Source organism: Microtus ochrogaster, chromosome 26 (genome assembly GCF_000317375.1).
Source record: "Microtus ochrogaster isolate Prairie Vole_2 chromosome 26, MicOch1.0, whole genome shotgun sequence".
Classification (NCBI taxonomy): Eukaryota; Metazoa; Chordata; class Mammalia; order Rodentia; family Cricetidae; genus Microtus; species Microtus ochrogaster.
The window spans coordinates 14,995,941-15,013,197 of NC_022025.1; the positions used below are offsets into that span (position 1 = coordinate 14,995,941).

At 37.1% G+C, this 17,257-nt stretch overlaps 1 protein-coding gene across 6 annotated transcripts in view; it reads left to right on the forward strand.

The window, feature by feature from the left end:
* The first annotated feature begins 19 nt into the window (after positions 1-19).
* Positions 20-17,257, forward strand: part of Kmt2e (lysine methyltransferase 2E) — a 65,809-nt gene continuing 48,571 nt past the window's right edge. For 3 of the 6 annotated variants that reach the window (XR_003377989.1, XM_005358370.2, XM_013350432.2), the window contains exons 1-2: positions 20-369; positions 14,938-15,122. Coding sequence is in view for 5 of the 6 variants with exons in the window: in XM_005358370.2 (XP_005358427.1) it covers positions 15,052-15,122 (71 nt within the window). In the remaining variant the exon portion in view is untranslated. Of the gene's footprint in view, positions 370-6,889; positions 6,907-11,060; positions 11,134-14,937; positions 15,123-17,257 lie in introns of those variants that run through there. The other 3 variants (XM_005358371.3, XM_026784684.1, XM_013350431.2) reach the window with 3 other exon arrangements.

A 17,257-nucleotide genomic window follows, 5' to 3' on the forward strand; every position in this document is an offset into this window, starting at 1 on the left:
GCCGCTGCCGCCGCCGCCGCCGCCGCCGCCGCCGTCGCCGCCATTTTCCCAGAGCGAGAAGCAGTGACACTGAGCGGGCGCAGGGGGCCGAGTCGGAGATCGAGCCTGAGTTCGGGAGCGGCAGCAGACGGGGCATAGACAGTCGGGACAGCCTCGCCGCCTCCCCAGCACTCCTGCCGCGGCCCGCAGCGCCCGACTCCCGGGTTCCCACTGAAGACACTGCGCGCCGCTGCCTGGGGAGGGGGTGTGGAATCGATTCGGGTCCGCAGTGGCTGTCGTCGGGGGTCGTCGGAGCGCCGAGGTGTGGAGTGACTCGTCGGGGGTCGAGCCGATCAGAGGGTTCGGGTGTCTGGTGTGTGACCATCACAGGTCAGTGCCTGTCGTGTCCGTGGAAGTCGTGGGGTCTGCGGTGGGGGGCACTTAGGGCTCCGGGGAAGGGGTCGCTGTCCCTTGGGAGCCGGGCGTCCACACTGAGGCTGGGGCGCCTTTGCTGGGGCCGGACGTCGCTGTTGGAAATCGGATTTGTCCTTTATCCTGCCTGTCCATAGCAGTGGGGGCATTATGGCGGGTTTTGGGGTAGTGGAAGGGGAAACTGGCAGTTAAACCCCCTTGAGAGAGTGGGAGTTAGGGAGGGGGCGCCCTCCTCCCTGGCAGCGGGTTCAGGCCACCGGGGTGAAGGAGGAGGCTTGTGACTGCTGGGGCTTGTGTCGGAGAGGTCCCGGGAGCTGCCATCTCTCTCTGTCTTGTAGCTGCATCTTGTTTCGGGTGCGGAGAGAAGACGTTTAGGCCTCGTTTTCTTCTTCCTGCCTTTATTCCTTGTCACTTTCTGGCATAATGTTCTCCTAAACATGGAAGGGGGTAAAAAAACTCCCTGGGCATCTCTCTTTGTAGGAAAGAGACAGCTCCTCATCCTCTCCGGGAGAGGGTAAACCCGCCCCTAAGGTGGTCACCCCAGCCTTCCCAGTCTCCTCCCCCGCTCTTCTTGCATTACTGCCGTCCTCTGCTGTGCCAAAGCCTTAGAATTCACAATATGGCTCATTTCAGAAAAGCTTATTTTGACCGAAAGGTTGGCACCAACGCAGTGGCAGCAGTTAGAGATGAGAAACAAACGGTTCCCTGTGCTAAACCGGGGAGGAGGGAGAGAAAAAACAATCCCGGGTGCTTGCTTCACTGGCCTTAGTTCCGCCTAGATCCGCCCTATTTAGAAGACTGTCTCGAGAATGATCAAATTTAAAGTCAAAGAGAAATCAGTGGAGTTAGTCTTAGAGTAAATTTCTGTGTTGCTTATTTTATTCAGTCTTTAGAGATGTGGATAATATAAGGTGTTTGGAGTTCTGGAGACCTTGGGAAGAATTAAGTAAGGTGCATTCAGCTGTAGGTTGGAGTTAGCAATACCTAATTGGGAAACAGACCCCCTTTCCCTTTAATTTCTGAGACGGAGAGTAAAAACTGTAATTTCCCTCTTTTGTCCTTTACAGATTCTAAAAATGGCGGCCCCAAGGCTGATGTTGTGGTAATCTAATCAGCTCGGGTCCTCCACACCCCATGCAGTGCGTTTGTCTGCAGCATATTACAGGCTTATTATGTTTACATGAAAAAGATTGGGCTTGCCCCCCTTCTCCAAACCGTTTACAAAAATGCGTCAATTTTATTGCAAATTGCAATGCTGTTTTTAGTTGATTAATTTTATTGGTTTTTCCTGAAAGGCAAATAAACAAAACACAACTTTTGAAAAAAATAAAAAACACTTTGTCTTGGAAATTCCACCATCAAGGGACTTTTAAACATTAAAAATTTATTTAGGTACAGATAATAGTTTACGTTGGCCTTAAATCACCCATTTTTACCTAATATGTCAAAGTAAAATGTTTTGCTAAGTGTAACACATTTTACATTTTTGAGAATTTTTATCTTCAGTTAAACATACAACTCTTAACTAATTTTGTGTATTTTGGTTTTTATATTTTGTTTCAGAGTAAATTTTTTAGGGAGCTGTATAAACAGACCTAAACCTGTTAACATAACTGAATATAAGGACGCTTTTCTTCCCAATATTGTGTCTTGTCTCTATTTTCTTTTGTTTTTAAAGCTTTAATAATTTTCAGTTGTTTGTATATTTGGTAAGGTGACACTCCACCCTTTACTGCCTCTTAAATTTGTCTTATTGCATACTATCATCATTATGTAAGTTAAAAGAATAAGATGTTGATTCCCCTTCCCATGCCCATTTGCCTATTATGGGGTTGTGGACTTAGTCTGTTTTAATAGAACTTAATAAAACCATTGCTATAATAGGATCTTGAATCCATTTTATGCCATTGTCAAAATCTTCAAGACAGAAGATTAACTGTCAGGTGTCATTTAGCTGGACTTTGAAAAGTGTGGTTGATTGCAATTTATTTACATAGTGGGAGGGATGTCTTTTTTCTGGGTTGAACTAAGTATAAGTAGTAAGATATCATTGGGCCATTAGTGGGGTTTAATGACCTCCTTGATTGTGCAGCAACTGGAAGATGAGTGCCTTTCAATCCAGTAGTATTTAAAAAGGCTGGAGAGCACACATCCCTTTGTGAGTCGTACTCCATCATAGCAACCTTAGGACAGCACTCATATTGTGAATATATGAACTAGCTGATTATAGGGTACATCCTGCAAAATAAGTGTGGAAATGATGGGATTAGGTAGTTTTACATCCCAGTGAGTTTCATCCCTGAAGACTGACAGTCATTGAGTACAGAACCATACTTAGAATCTTTGAGATATTATATGATGAAATGTTGGTGGGTAGTGGGTGAGTTTGTACAGGGTTCCAGGGTCACTTATTTACATAATAATCTGAGTGTGTGAGTCTAGACCCTAGGTAGAGTGTATGGGATCCGTGGTTAAGATTTGTGATTTAGAACAAGGTTGGTAACAATAAGAGAAAACACTGTCTATACATACTATGGGTTTCTTGTTGTTGTTGATCAAGTCTAAACATCAAGTAATTGGCTAACTTGGTTTCACATAACATTGTTAGAAATAAGAAAATCTTCCTTTTGGGTTTTGTTTCTCTTTTAACTCCTGTAAAGTAGGGAATAATTTTCAAGGTTTTTTGTACCTTATTTTCAGTATATAAACAACGTAGCTGCTGTACAAGTTAGGATGGGGGAGGTAAATTTATTAACAGGTTGTGTTTAATTTCTGTTCCCAGAGAATTCTGAAACATTTGATCTCTTGGGAGGAAACTAAGTCTTTGTTTCTATGATAGCTGAGTTTGGGCGATTACATATTTATCTGTTTAGTGGATTTGTAGGAAACCTGTAATAAAATAAAATTACTTTTTAAAAAAAGTTATTTTTAGAAACTGCATTTTGATCATACTTGGTTTTTGTTGTCATTATAGGATGGCTCAGCCGTTAAAAGCTAGGCTCACAACCAAAAATATAAAGTATCGTTTTGATCCCTGTTTAAATTGAGAACTTTTGCCCATTTCCTTTTCCTTCAACGCCAGTGTCATAGTGAAGTGATAGCTGTTAATGGTGGCTATGGCTAGCAGTAATGCTCCTATGTATGATTCTGGCTTGCCTGCAGCCAGAGAAGTTTCACTATATACCTTATTAATGAGGGCAACAATTACTTCTTAAATTAGCATCATAATTTATAAGAATAATGTACTCATTTTTGTGTATTAATCTCTTAAACCTGTAGTCTTATTTTTAAAGGTGTATTATAAAATTCTGGCTGGGCATTGGTGGCACACACCTTTAGTTCCAGCACTTGCAAGGCAGGTGGATCTCTGTGAGTTCAAGGCCAGTGTGGTCTACAAAGAAAGTTCCAGGATAGCTAGGACTGTTACCCAGAGAAACCCTGTTTGGAGGGACCAAAAAAAAAAAAGAAGAAAGAACATTTTTAGAAATTGCTACTAAAAAATAGATATGTACTACTGTGCTTAATTTTACTTAATTATGAAGGAGTTATGTATATTTTCATTTATGTAAAGCATTTGCTATGCTTTACCTTCTTAAATTTCTATATTTAAATAGCAATGGAATTTGAAGAGTTATCAGAATATGCAGTTATCTGAAAAGACAGTATACTATTTTAAAAACATATTTTAATAAAGTATAATAGCTTTTATTTCTAAAAAAAAAAAACCCCTATTCTTAGCAGATGATAGGTGATCACTAATTTGTTGAATGTAAAGCTTTAGTTTAAGTGAACATATACTTAAACTAAGGGTTAATCAGAGACAGTTTCTATTATGTCTCAGAGCAAATGTTAAATACATGTATTCCATGAGAATTATTTTTACTTTATAGCAAGATACATTTAGTTACTCCCCAATAATAGGAAAGATTTATCTACTTCAAACATGGCTATGTGATATTATTAGCTTTGGGCTGAGTTCAAGAACCCAAATGACTCAGATTTTTTGTCTGTTTTGTCATGAAGAAATATCGGAAGGAGCCTTATTTCCTTAATGCTAAACTGATTGTTTTGTATTAATTAAATATTTGTTTAATATAAAAGAGCAGTATTTGTGAGTGAAATTGTTTTGCACTGTTAGAAGTAGACAGTATTAACCAAAGATTGACCTATTGCTATTAAGTTATAAGTATGTTATAGAGGACATATTATGAGGCAAAGAAATAGTTCATTATTGTGAACATCTAGACTAAGTGCTAAACTAAAAACTAAATGGGATGGAGAAATGGTTTAGTGGCTAAGAGCACTCATTGCTCTCCCAAAGGTCCTAAGTTCAATTCCAGCACCCACATAGCAGCTCACAACTGTCTGATGCCATCTTCTGGTGTGCAGATGTATATGCAGGCAAAGTACCATATACATAAAATACATAAATAAATAAATCTTTAGACAAAAATCAAATTGTGGTGACCCAGATTAAGTAGATCATATTTGTACCTTTAAGCATATGAAAAGTTCCTTTTACTAATCTTTAGTGACTACAGTGCTTCTTAAATTAGAATCAGAAAAATCCTTGTTAAAATTCATTTGATACAAAGTCAGTTGTTTTTCTCTCTTGATCAATTTATTGTAGACAGTTTAAGAAAGCCATTTTCATGTTATTGGGTAAATTTTACAGCGTTTTTGGAAATCTCATTTCATTATTTACCTAAAGTGTTTAGGGTCATAGTTAGTTTTTGAGGCGCTGCCCCATGTATCCCAGACTGGCCTGAACTTGCCTATGTAGCCTAGGATGACCTTAAACTTGTGATCGTCTGTCTCCACTAAATACCAGGATTACAGCTGTGCACCACCAGACCTGGTGTTAGGAGTTGGAAGCAGGATTTTACACATTGGAAACAAGCCCTCTGTTCACTGGGCTGCATCCCCAGACCCAAGAGTCTTCTAATTTGTAGACAATGACTTGTAATACATTGATTTAATTTGTAAATAAGCAGCTGCTTATTCAAAATTTTAAAATGCTGGTTTTTTAGTTCTTAAAAGTGAAGTCTGAAATCTGGGTTGTAAGAAAAGGAGAAAAAGGGAGTGGGGGAAGGGTAAAGAATACATGTAATATGAAAACAGAGGGGACACTATTTAAGGGGAAAGAAGCAGCCAGAGAGGGGCAGAAGGGCAGGGGAAGAGCGGGATGAGTTAGAAGAAAGCATGATGAACACGTGTAGGAAGATGTAATGAAACATATCATGTTGGATTTAAATTTAAAGAGTTAATTAAGAAAAATGAAAGAGGGCTAGGGCTGCAGCTCACTGTTTGCCATGCGTGAAGTTCTCAATCCCTAGTTCTGCTCCCTGCCCCCACTATAGAAACAAAATCTCCCTCATTTCTCTTGTAGTTTTACAACTGGGGGAAGAAAGCAATTCCTAGTAACTCTTAGGTTGCTTAATGTAGAATTGATCCAAAAGAAGGAGCACTTTCATCCCTGAAGTTTATTATTGAGAAATAATATTGTATCAATGCCAGCTTGGTTGTGGTACTTCAGGTCTGAGCCAAGCCGGAGACAGAAAGCTAAAATATGACAGTGGGATTTAGTTTGCTGCCATTTATGGCATTTGAAGATAACTTTTACATTTTTATTATTTTAATTTGTGCGTAAGGTAATTTTGTAAAGTTTATTTGAGTGTGTGTGTGTGCATGCACACATGCACAGTATGTATGGGTGAGGGCATGTGTATGCCTTAGGACAGCTTAAGTAGTTGATTCTCTCAGGCCTTAAGCTTGTTCATTGTTTACTGTAGAACCGTCTATCTTAATAACTCTGTAAGTAACGTTTTTTTAAACACCCCCCCAAAAAAAAGAATAGTTGTGTGTGTGTGAGTGTGCGTGCATGCAGTGTATTCTGATATAGATTTGAATTTCTCCCCAAGAGGCTCACAGAAAAGGAGAATGGATATAAGGAAGATACCCCCCCCTTCTAATACTTTTGTTTTCTCTTTCATACAAATAATAAATATAACTTGCTTGTGAGTTTACGCAGGCATCTGAAGTGATACAAGATTTGAAGGGTCTTGAGCCGGGCGGTGGTGGCGCACGCCTTTAATCCCAGCACTTGGGAGGCAGAAGCAGGCGGATCTCTGAGTTCGAGACCAGCCTGGTCTACAGAGCTAGTTCCAGGACAGGCTCCAAAACCACAGAGAAACCCTGTCTCGAAAAACAAAAAAATAAAAAATAAAAATAAAGATTTGAAGGGTCTTAATGGTACTAACTTCAATGATTGGAACTATGCTTTAGTAGCCATGAATTGACAGGGGTTTGTGACTAGTCAAATAAAAATATATAACGCTCATTTGGAACTATTCTCTGCTGTTTCTTTTAGAACAAAGCTTCTTGATTGGTTGATTGACAGCCTGTGTTGTTAAGCCTCCACCTAATAATTTGAAGGCTAGACGACAATGAATTTGAATAGCCTCTCTTTCCCTGGCACTAAGGGTACAGAGATAGGTAAGCTCATCTTCACCTTGAGGGAGATCACAGTTTGTTTCTACCTCTCATGAGTCTACTATTTTAGGCTTGATTTTGCTGCAGGGAACAGATATCGACCAGAGCTAGCTTAAGGAAAGGATTCGTTTAAGGTTATATAGGGAAGTCTCAGAATTTATTTGAAATCTAGTGAATCTCACAAAAAAGTAGCAAGGCGTCCTAGAGGTTCCATTCTTTGTCTTGCTTCTTGTTACTAGCTGTGCTTCGATAAGAGGTGGTGGCAAGGAAGGCATTTATACTGTGTGGAGGGGTGGCTTTAATATAGCCCCAAATACTTGCTTTTCTTACTATATTTTTTTAGAGAACAAAATCATGGGTCTTATTACATTTTCATACATAATTGTCATGGTATGTGACTTGATTGCTGTTCTTCACTCTACATCATAAAATTGCTTTTTTGGAGAGTTGGGGTAGAGGAGCAATGTTCAGAGGTATTTGCCTTACCTCCAGAACCAAATAATTGACATTTCAAACTGATGGCTCCACTTTTTAGCATAATAAGACAACAACAACAACAAAAGGCAAAGTGGTCTGGTACACACGTGTTTATGCACTTGAGCACAAACGCATGTGCATACAAACTAAATAAATATGCATATATATACATATACTACATGTGCAGATCATATAAAGGCAGGATTTTCTGAGGATGTAGAGGGTTTCCTAGTATGCAGAAAAAAAAACAAATAAATGAATTAATGAATGAAGAAAGTGTGTGTAAAAAGAAAGTTGTAATTTGAAGGTTTGATTTTTGAAATGATGACATTTCAATAAAATATATTTTATAGAAGATTGGGGATAGAAAACCAAACAAGATGAATGGTTGTTGAATTCATGACTGAGATTAATAATAGAGAGGACTGAGCCTTCAGGGACATTCACCGAATGTTTACAAGTGTGGGAGAAGGAAGATGTGGTTTTGTTAACTAAAGTGGATATCTTAGCCACCAAATTCCAGGCTTTGAGGGCAAATGCATACATATCTCAATTTTTTTTTGGGGGGGTATGGGGTGAAGTAAATGATCTAATTGTGAAAACTATATATCTTGTAGATGTTTCAAAATAATGTGACAAAATCTAAACTGTCATTAAAAAATATAAGTAGTATATTCTTTGAGATGCCCAAGAAGATTGAAAAGATTGTGTGAAACAGGTTTTATAACTAGAATAGTCTTCTGAAATAATATTGTAAGTGTGTGTGTGTGTGTGTGTGTGTGTGTGTGTGACCAAAAAACTGCCCTGAGGAAGTTGAGTCTCCTATATATCCCCAATATAGTTTTGCGGCACAGATTTTTAAGTTTGAAAGTGGAGAAAAATTAAAAGTTCCTGAAAGTCCAGTAGTGTTTTAATATAGTGGGGAAGAAAAACAAATATAAAGGAGAATGACTTTAGAAAATTTGCAGAATGATTGGGGTATGCAATGATGCAAAAAGAAAAGAAAGAACAAACCCTTCTATACCCAAAGGAACTGTAACCTGATAGATTATCAACTTGATTCATTAGGAACTTGACTGTGAGCTATGTAATACATATATGTATCTATACATATATACACATACGTACATATGTGTGTGTACACGTATGTGTGTGAGTTGCCTGTGGAGGTGAGAAGAGGCCTTTTTTTTACAGGGAGTTGTAAGCTGTCTGGATGGATTCTAGGAACTGGACTTTGGTCATCTGCAGGATGCTACTCCAAGTCATCTGTCTAATCTCTTGTATTTTAACTAATAGTTTGGAGGATGTGCAGATTTGGACATTCTCCTATGCTATCACCCTTTTTTTTTAGCCGTAGAGATAAAGAAAATGAGGCACAAATGCTTAATATCCCCATTAACAGACATTAAAGTTTCTTTATAGCCAAATCCTGGGTACTGGGATTACAGATATGCATCGCTACCGCCGTTTTATGTGGTGCTGGGGAGCAAACCTGGGACCTTCTTCGTGCTAGACAAGCACTCTGTTCAGCTACATACACCCCCAGCCCTAGCTCTTTGCCCTTGACATGATTTTAAAAGCAGCCTTAGTCTTCTAGGTTTTTGTTTTTGTTTGATTAATAGAATCTATATTAATAGAGCCCTTCAGATTGATACTGACAAACACTGGGAAAAGTATAGGAGATTAAAACTATTTTTTTAAATTTAGAATCAAAGTATTATTTATGCTTATGATTTCTGTATAAGATCTTAATAGTAAGGATCTTACTACCTATATTAACCACCACCCCCCCCCAAAAAAAACAAAGACCACAGTGTTATTTTTTAAAGATTTCGTTTTATTTATGTCTGTCTGTCTGCCTGCCTGCCCGCGCCCCTCTCTCTTTCTCATGTGATTTGTGTGTGTTTTTGTACCACGTGTGTTGTGCCTTTTGGATTCTCTGGTACTGGCATTATAGGAACTTGTGAGCGAATGCGGGACCTGAAGTTAGGACCTCAGAAAGAGCAACTCTTAACCACTGTGACCTCTCTACAGCCCTCAATGCTATTTTTTAGTTAAAAATTTAATTTCAAACTATAGATTCTATAACTTATAAGAAAGGATACAAAGAGATTCCATATCTCCTTTAACATCAATGGTAACCAAATTATAATATAGTGTGACAACCAGAATGCTAACATTGACATAATGTAACTAACTCAGCTTTCCTGTTGCAAAATTATAATGCAGCCAGAATACTGACATTGTTATAACTCCCATTCTTTCAGAGACCCCATTTTACTTGTACCCCTTTGTTGTTTGCATTTCTTACTATGTATGTGGGTACCTTTTTCCACTATCACATTTAGAAAAATTCTATCACAAGGGTGCTTGGTATTTTCCTCTTATGTAACTGTGCCCACTTCTCTCTTCCCCCTGCATATCTGTTCTCCATTTCTATAATTTATTAAGAATGTTATATACATAAAATTTCACAGTATGTAATCTTTTGTTGCTTAATTTTAAGTTTTATTTTAAGATTTAATTATGTGTTGAAGGCGGTGTCTCAGTTGTACGTGTGTGAGTGTCCAGATTGACCCGAGTTGACCAGAGGTGTAAGATCCCGCTGGAGCTCTAGTTGTAGACAGTCGTGTGCTGCCTGACATGGATTCTGAAGGCTGAACTCGGGTCCTTAGAAATATGTGTCCTTTTTCTTTCTTTTTTTTTTTTCTTTTTTCAAATCAGGTTTTACTCTGTGTGTAGCCCTGGCTATCTCCCCTCTGTAGACCAGCCTGACCTCAAACTCACAGAAATCTGCCTGTCTCGTAATGGCCTGCACTACCACTGCCTGGCTATAAATAAAATAACTTATTAAAATAAAATAATGACTTTTAAGTCATGCAGCTCTTTACTCTTTTAGAAAGGGTCTCACTCTGTACTTCATTCTGACTTTGATTTCAAGAAAATGCTTGTTTCAGTCTTTTAAGGGCTGGAATTACTGGTCTGAGCTAGCATGCCCAGACTGACTTCTTAAAAACTCAGTCTAGTTCCTCTGAGATTCTTCCAGCTTGATGCTTACACGTTTCAATACTTCATTCTTTTATATTGCTGAAAATGTCCAGTTTAATGTTTTCTTATTATACTTGGAAGCTATGACATAGACCATGCAGTTTGAAATTTACCCTTGTCTCTCCCCAGCCTCCAGGACAGGATCTTATGTCTACCAGTCTAGTCTTAAGCTCACTATGTAGTCAAGGACCCTTTGAGTATTGGAACCCAGGTATCCACCACCAGTCCTGGTTTATGTGATGATAGAGAGCAAACCTAGGATTTCCTTCCTGCTAGGCAAGTACTCTGTTAAGCTCTGGCTTCAGCTCTTTTCCCTTTGCCATGATCTTAAAAGCAGCCTCTCTTGGTTCTGTCAGTTTTTCTATTAGGTAGGGGTGTGTGTGTTTTCTTACTCTTACTTTTATTCTTGTTTTTATTTTTAGTATTTGATTTCCCAGTTTCTTTTCAGTTTTATTTGGCATTTAATTATTGCCTTTGCTTGTGTTTCTATTCATTTGTATTTAAAAATAAAAGAATGAATTTGTTCTAGTAAACTTTGTTATTTTTACTTGAGGGTACCATTCCAATCAGAAGTACCCAGAACGTATACCATATAACATTAGCTCAATACTCTATGTTCACTTGGTTTCTAGGTCTATTCTGGATAGCAGGTTTTGTGAAGACATTTATTCTTTCTTGGACCTCAGATTTCACAGACATCTCATGGTATTTCCTTTTATATTATTCTTTTTTTTGGCTATTATTTAATTTCCATGTATTTTGCATTTATCTGACTTGCCAGTTGGTGATATTAGGGTTTTTTAACTTGCACATGAAAATTTGGAATAATTGTATGGATTGTATTGAAATTCACTGTTCCCCTTTTATACCTGTGCTATAAGATGATTTCTTACTACATTGACTTTCCCTCTTTCCCTTCCTTTCCCCCTCTGTCTGTTTATCTGTCTGTCTCTCTTTTCTGTGGTGCTGTTGATTGAATCCAGAGCTTTGCACATGCTAGGCAGATGGTCTCCCATTGAGCTATATGTCTCTAGCCCTTTGATTTTCAAAACAAAGTCTCCGTATGTAGTTTAAACAGGTTTTGAACTCTCTGTGTAGTGCAAACTGACCTCAGATCCATGGTTTTCTTGCCTTGGCCTCCCCATTGTTCACATTACCATTACACTCCAGTGTGTGTGTGTGTGTGTGTGTGTGTGTGTGTGTGTGTGTGTGTGTGTGTGTGTGAGTGTTTGAAACAGTGTCTTTCTCTATAGCCCATACTGACCTGGAACTTGCAATAGCCCTGCCTCACCTTCCTGAGTGCTAGGATTATCCACAAGAAGACATCATACCAAATTTTTGTTTTTGATTATTTTAGAAATAATAATTTGACCATAATGAAGTTGCATTTTTATTTTATTTTATTTTGGTTTTTCATGACAGAGTTTTTCTGTGAAACAATCCTGGCTGTCTTGGACCTCACTTTGTGGACCAGACTGGCCTCGAACTCACAGAGATCCACCTGCCTCTGCCTCTGTCTAGGACTAAAGGTGTGCGCCACCACCGCCTGGTGAAATTGCAATTTTTATTATCATTTGATTATTTTCAGCAATATGAATTATCTGGCTGAAACTTTTATATTAATGGAGAAAGTGAAATAGTTTCTATTTTATAGTCTCATGATGACATGTAAGTGAATTGTTGAGATCTTTTCTTCAGAATGAAGCTAGAAGTCTTTCATTTCATTTCATATGTGATTCCATGTTTTACCCTGAACATGAGTGTTTTTACAGAGATGCAATTCTAGGTATGCCGTGTGATAATTTTTGTGACTCTTGCTGTGTAGGTTGATAATTCATTTTATTTGTGAGGCTAGAAGTGCAGTTTCATCTCAGGTTCTCTGATTTGTTCATCAGCTCTTCATAGAGGACCATTATGTTCCAGACACAGCAAGAGGTACACAGGTGTAAATAAGCCAGTGCTTGAATTAAGATAATTACAAGCTTTTTATTCTATTTTTTAACTTAAAATTATTGTTACTTAGAACAGATCAGATAGATGTATTTAGTAAAGGTTGTATAAAAGGACATACTATTTATTACATATCAATACATCATTTTAGATTAGAGATATTACTCCACTAAATTAAATAACCTGATCTGAAGAAAACAATACCAAGGAAATGCTACCAGGGAAGATGGCTCTTTACGTTATAGTTTACTGCCGATTGTTAAGTTTAAAATTTTACCATTGTGAGGAAATACAGAACAGTAATGTTTCAGTAAAGCAAACTCATTTTGTGCATTGCTTGCGTTTTGCAATAAAATGTTGTAATTTGTTGTCTAGTTAATAACTACAGCATTGTGAAGTAATTCTAGTAAGACCTTGGGTATAGGAAAAGAGTAGGGCAGTGCTTTTGCTTAGTTAGCTTTCGTTGTCTTTAATTGTGAAGCAGTTAGAAAACATGACATGATGACCTTATTTTCAAGGTTGTAGAAGAATCTCCATACACTGTTTCCTGAGAGAGTAAGAAGAGTTAGCCTCGTAACCTGAAATGCTTGGGACCACCAGAAATGTTTCAGATTTTGTAATGTTTACAGATTGAGGGTCCCTGGTGGAAAATTTGAAATCTTGAGTATATTTCACAGCATTTTTAAATGTCAGATTTTTTAAAATTAGGGATGTACACCCTGTACTATATGTATTGATTGCCAAATATATATAACTATTTCTTTGAAATTATTTACATTCATTATGTCATATTCTTCCCAGAAACTCTGATTTTTGTATTCCTGTTTTATAAACAAGGATCTTAAATACTAGAGGCCTATTTTGGATCTTTTACTGATGTTATTTTGTTCTAAGATGAGTATCACTCAGTGTCTCCAGCTCCTAGGCTACAGCAGTTCAGCTTTAGACTCAAGCAGCTAGTACTCAGGCATACACTATCATGTCTTGTTTACTTTTATATTACAATAATTTAAAATGTAGTAGCTTTCTTCTGGTCACACATGATTTAAAAGTATAGACAAGTTTTCTCACAAAATTCAAACAATTTTAATGATCTTATTTTCCGTTTGATAACTCTTCCACATAAGGTCTGATCAGTATTTGTATCATCTGTGAAATAGAAATTAGAGTAGACATGCTGAAGCTCAGTTGTAAAAATTCAAGGTAAATGTAAGAATTATTTGAGGAAATACTACTTTTTTTTTCCAGGTATAACATGACAGAGACAAAGAATCCTAACAGATACTGTCCTGTAGTTTATAAGATTGCCTTTTGTTCCTAAGTTGAATTATGTCATTAAAGAACAGACTTTGAGTAGATATTTTATAAACAGTACATGGAACAAGCGCAGTAGAGTGAATTTAGATTAGAACATTTGACATTGAAACTCTGAATCTTTTAGTCACTCCTGTAAATTTTGTTTTTTTAAAATCACTGTTTTCTCCACTAATTAATTTTATTAGAGAGTATTAACTCCAACTGAAGAAATAAGAGTTCTCCCTAATATGAATGATTTATACAAATAAAATAAATTTTCTTGTATATATTTATAAACAGTAGAATAGAATTGACTTCAAGTCTGGTTGTTTCTTAAGCTGAGTAACCAAGGATAAGTTAGTCTTTCCTAGCTTTTTGTACCTACCTTGAATTTTGTTTTGTTTGTATTTTGAGACAGGTATTCTGTAGCTCTGTAGACCAGGCTAGCCTTGAAATCCACACGGATCTACTTGCTTCTGCTTCTTGAATGCTGGGATTAAAGGTGTGTGCTATACCATGCTCAACTTCCTAACCTGGAATTGTGAAGAATAAATGGACTCCTCATAAAGAAAATTAGTTTGCTGCTTATTGCTCCACTTGTAAATATACTATCAGATCACTACTCCAAAAGACTTGGTTTTAGATACTTGTACAAAAAGAAATTCCATTTTGACTTTTAAAATAAGTGTTTGCCAGTTATTCACTGACTAGTGTGCTTTAGTAATCCTTCTTGTGGCATTCTAGTTTCATTCCTTAAAGAATGTTAGATTCAGCCGGGCGGTGGTGGTGCACGTCTTTAATCCCAGCCCTCGGGAGGCAGAGGCAGGCGGATCTCTGTGAGTTCGAGGCCAGCCTGGTCTACAAGAGCTAGTTCCAGGACAGGAACCAAAAAGCTAAGGAGAAACCCTGTCTCGAAAATCCCCACCCCCTCAAAAAAAAGAATGTTAGATTCAGAAAGTTCTTGTTTCTTTTCTTTCTTTAATGTGCTTGAAATTGAACCCAGAGCCTCATGCATGCCAAGCACACGTTCTCGGCTGAGCTGTACCTCCAGAAATTTTTCTTTCGTTCATAAACAATGCAACGTAATCCCAGGAAGAACATGAAAAACTACTCTGTGAACACTTTTACCTTTGTATTGGGACCTTAATAAAGAATGCTTTCTTCACCTATTTTATTTACTGTGATTTCAGTATAACTGGTTGCTACTGTACTTTGCTAGTTCAGGTGATTCTTAACTCTTGTGTTCCCATTTCTTTTAAACAGGGTTTGTGGATGCACTTAGATGTTTGCAATGAGCACTGTGGCTGGCATGCCCCAGTATTTTGGATACCAATGCATAGGACTCCATAGTAATCGAATTTACCAGAGGCGAACGTCATGAGCATAGCAATCCCTTTGGGGGTTGATACAACAGAAACATCATACCTGGAAATGGCTGCAGGCTCAGAGTAAGTATTTAAATACGGGAACTTTAGATGGGGAAAGCAAGGCATATCATGAGTTGTCACGTCCAAACTCTTTATTTATATATGTCATTTTGGATTCTTGGCTAAGACATCAGAAGTTAAAAGAACAACATTCCTTTAAGATTACTTAAATTTTTTGTTCTTTGCTTTTTTGTATTTTGAGACAGGGTTTCTCTGTGTAGCTGTAGAGCCTGTCCTGGAATTCACTCTGTAGACCAGGCTGGCCTTGAACTCACAGATCTGCCTCCCAAGTGCTGGGGTTAAAGGTGTGTGCCACCAATACATATTTTTAATAAATACCCTTTGTTCCAAAATTCTCGTTTATCTTTTGGGAATTTACTTTTTGTATTTTCCACTTGCAACACTTCAAGAAATGGTTTTGTTTTGTATAACATAAAAGTATATGCTCCTTTGGAATAATTTTTCCTAAGAAGAAAACAAAACATAAATAGTACCAGTTTTTGTTTTGTGAAAACCACCAGAATTTTTGTGGTTTCATTATTAGACTTTCAAACTCTCCTTTTTTATATAAGACCTTGAGGCTTGAAAAGATCGGTAACACATTTATTTCTCATTTCAGAGAAACATAAGCTGTTGGTATTGCTTTCCTAATAATATTTAAAAAATAACTAGCATACTACTTTTTTTTTTCATTTCCAATTCACTCTCAAAAGATATTGAAGTATCATTATGTAAGATTAAGATGTTAGATGTTTGTGGGCATTGTGGATATATGTCTGTAGCCCTAGCTTTTTGGTACTTACACAGATTGTCTGGTCCAGCCAAGGCTACATAACTTGATACTTTCTCACAAGAAAAAAAAGGAAGCCAAGGAATTTTCTGTACATTTCTTTTGTAATTGCTTATGAATTGATAATTATTTTTAAATCAAGTATTTTAAATTTTTATTATTATGCTAATGTAGTGGGTATACAATTTTAAACCATGTGTTATTTTAAAGAAGGTTGGATTGCTAAAATACAATCTCTATTGAACTAATTTGAGATAAAGTGCTCAGTGTTTAAAGTACTAATACTAGACCAAATTTTATAAGGCCACAAAAGATTTGTTACATTAGAATAGTCTTCGTATCTATTCTATTATTATGTCTAAGTACTTCAGGATCTATGAACAAGCAGTTTAATGAACTGGTATTTCAATTCTCAGTCATATATTTGTTTTCCTGTCAACACTTTAATGGGAAAAATCTTCATCTCATTTTGTTCTTGTGGTTTACTTCTTAGTCTCTATTATATTGCCTAAAAGTTGGCTCTTTAACATTTGAACTAAATATAAGTTGGTTTTTTTTTTTATATAAGACCTTGAGGCTTATACCTTATACCTAAGAATAATTGATTAGGTTGGGTTGTGGTGGCACACACCTTTAATCCCAGCACTTGGGAGGCAGAGGCAGGTGAATCTCTGAGTTTAAGGCCAGCCTCATCTACAGAGTGACTTCCAGGGTAACTAGGGTTGTACAGAGAAACCCTGCCTTGAAAAAAACCAAAAAAAAAAAAAAAAAAAAAAAAAAAAAAAAAAAAAAAAAAGACTGGTCAGGATAGACTGTTGCTGTATTAGAGAATGCTCCTATTGTTAGATTTTGTTTCATGAGCTTAAATTTGAAAAAATAAAAAGCACTTTTAAATAAATATTTAATGGTCATATTTAAAAGTAGTTCATTGTAAATTAACTTTTAAAAACTTTTTAAAAAACACACATGCTGGTCATAACCCAGCACTCAGGAAGCAGAGGTAAGAGGATTTCTGTAAATTCAAGAACAACTTGATATAAATACCGAGTCTCAGACCAGACATTGCTACACACAAGGAGATACTGCCTCAAATAATAAATCAAAGCAAGCAAACAAAAATCCAAAGAAACAAAACTACTACAGCTTTTTTAAGAAAATATTTTATATGTGTTTGTATGTACACCATGTGCTTACATGAACTCTGGGATAACAGAAGTGGGGATAAGATCTCAAAACTGTGAACCTCTATATGGATACTGTGAACCAAACCTATGTCCAATAAGTGGTCTTTATTGCTGAATTATCCTTCCAGCCCCAGTCAAAACTTTTTACTATGCATAATGTTAATATTAACAAAAAACAATGC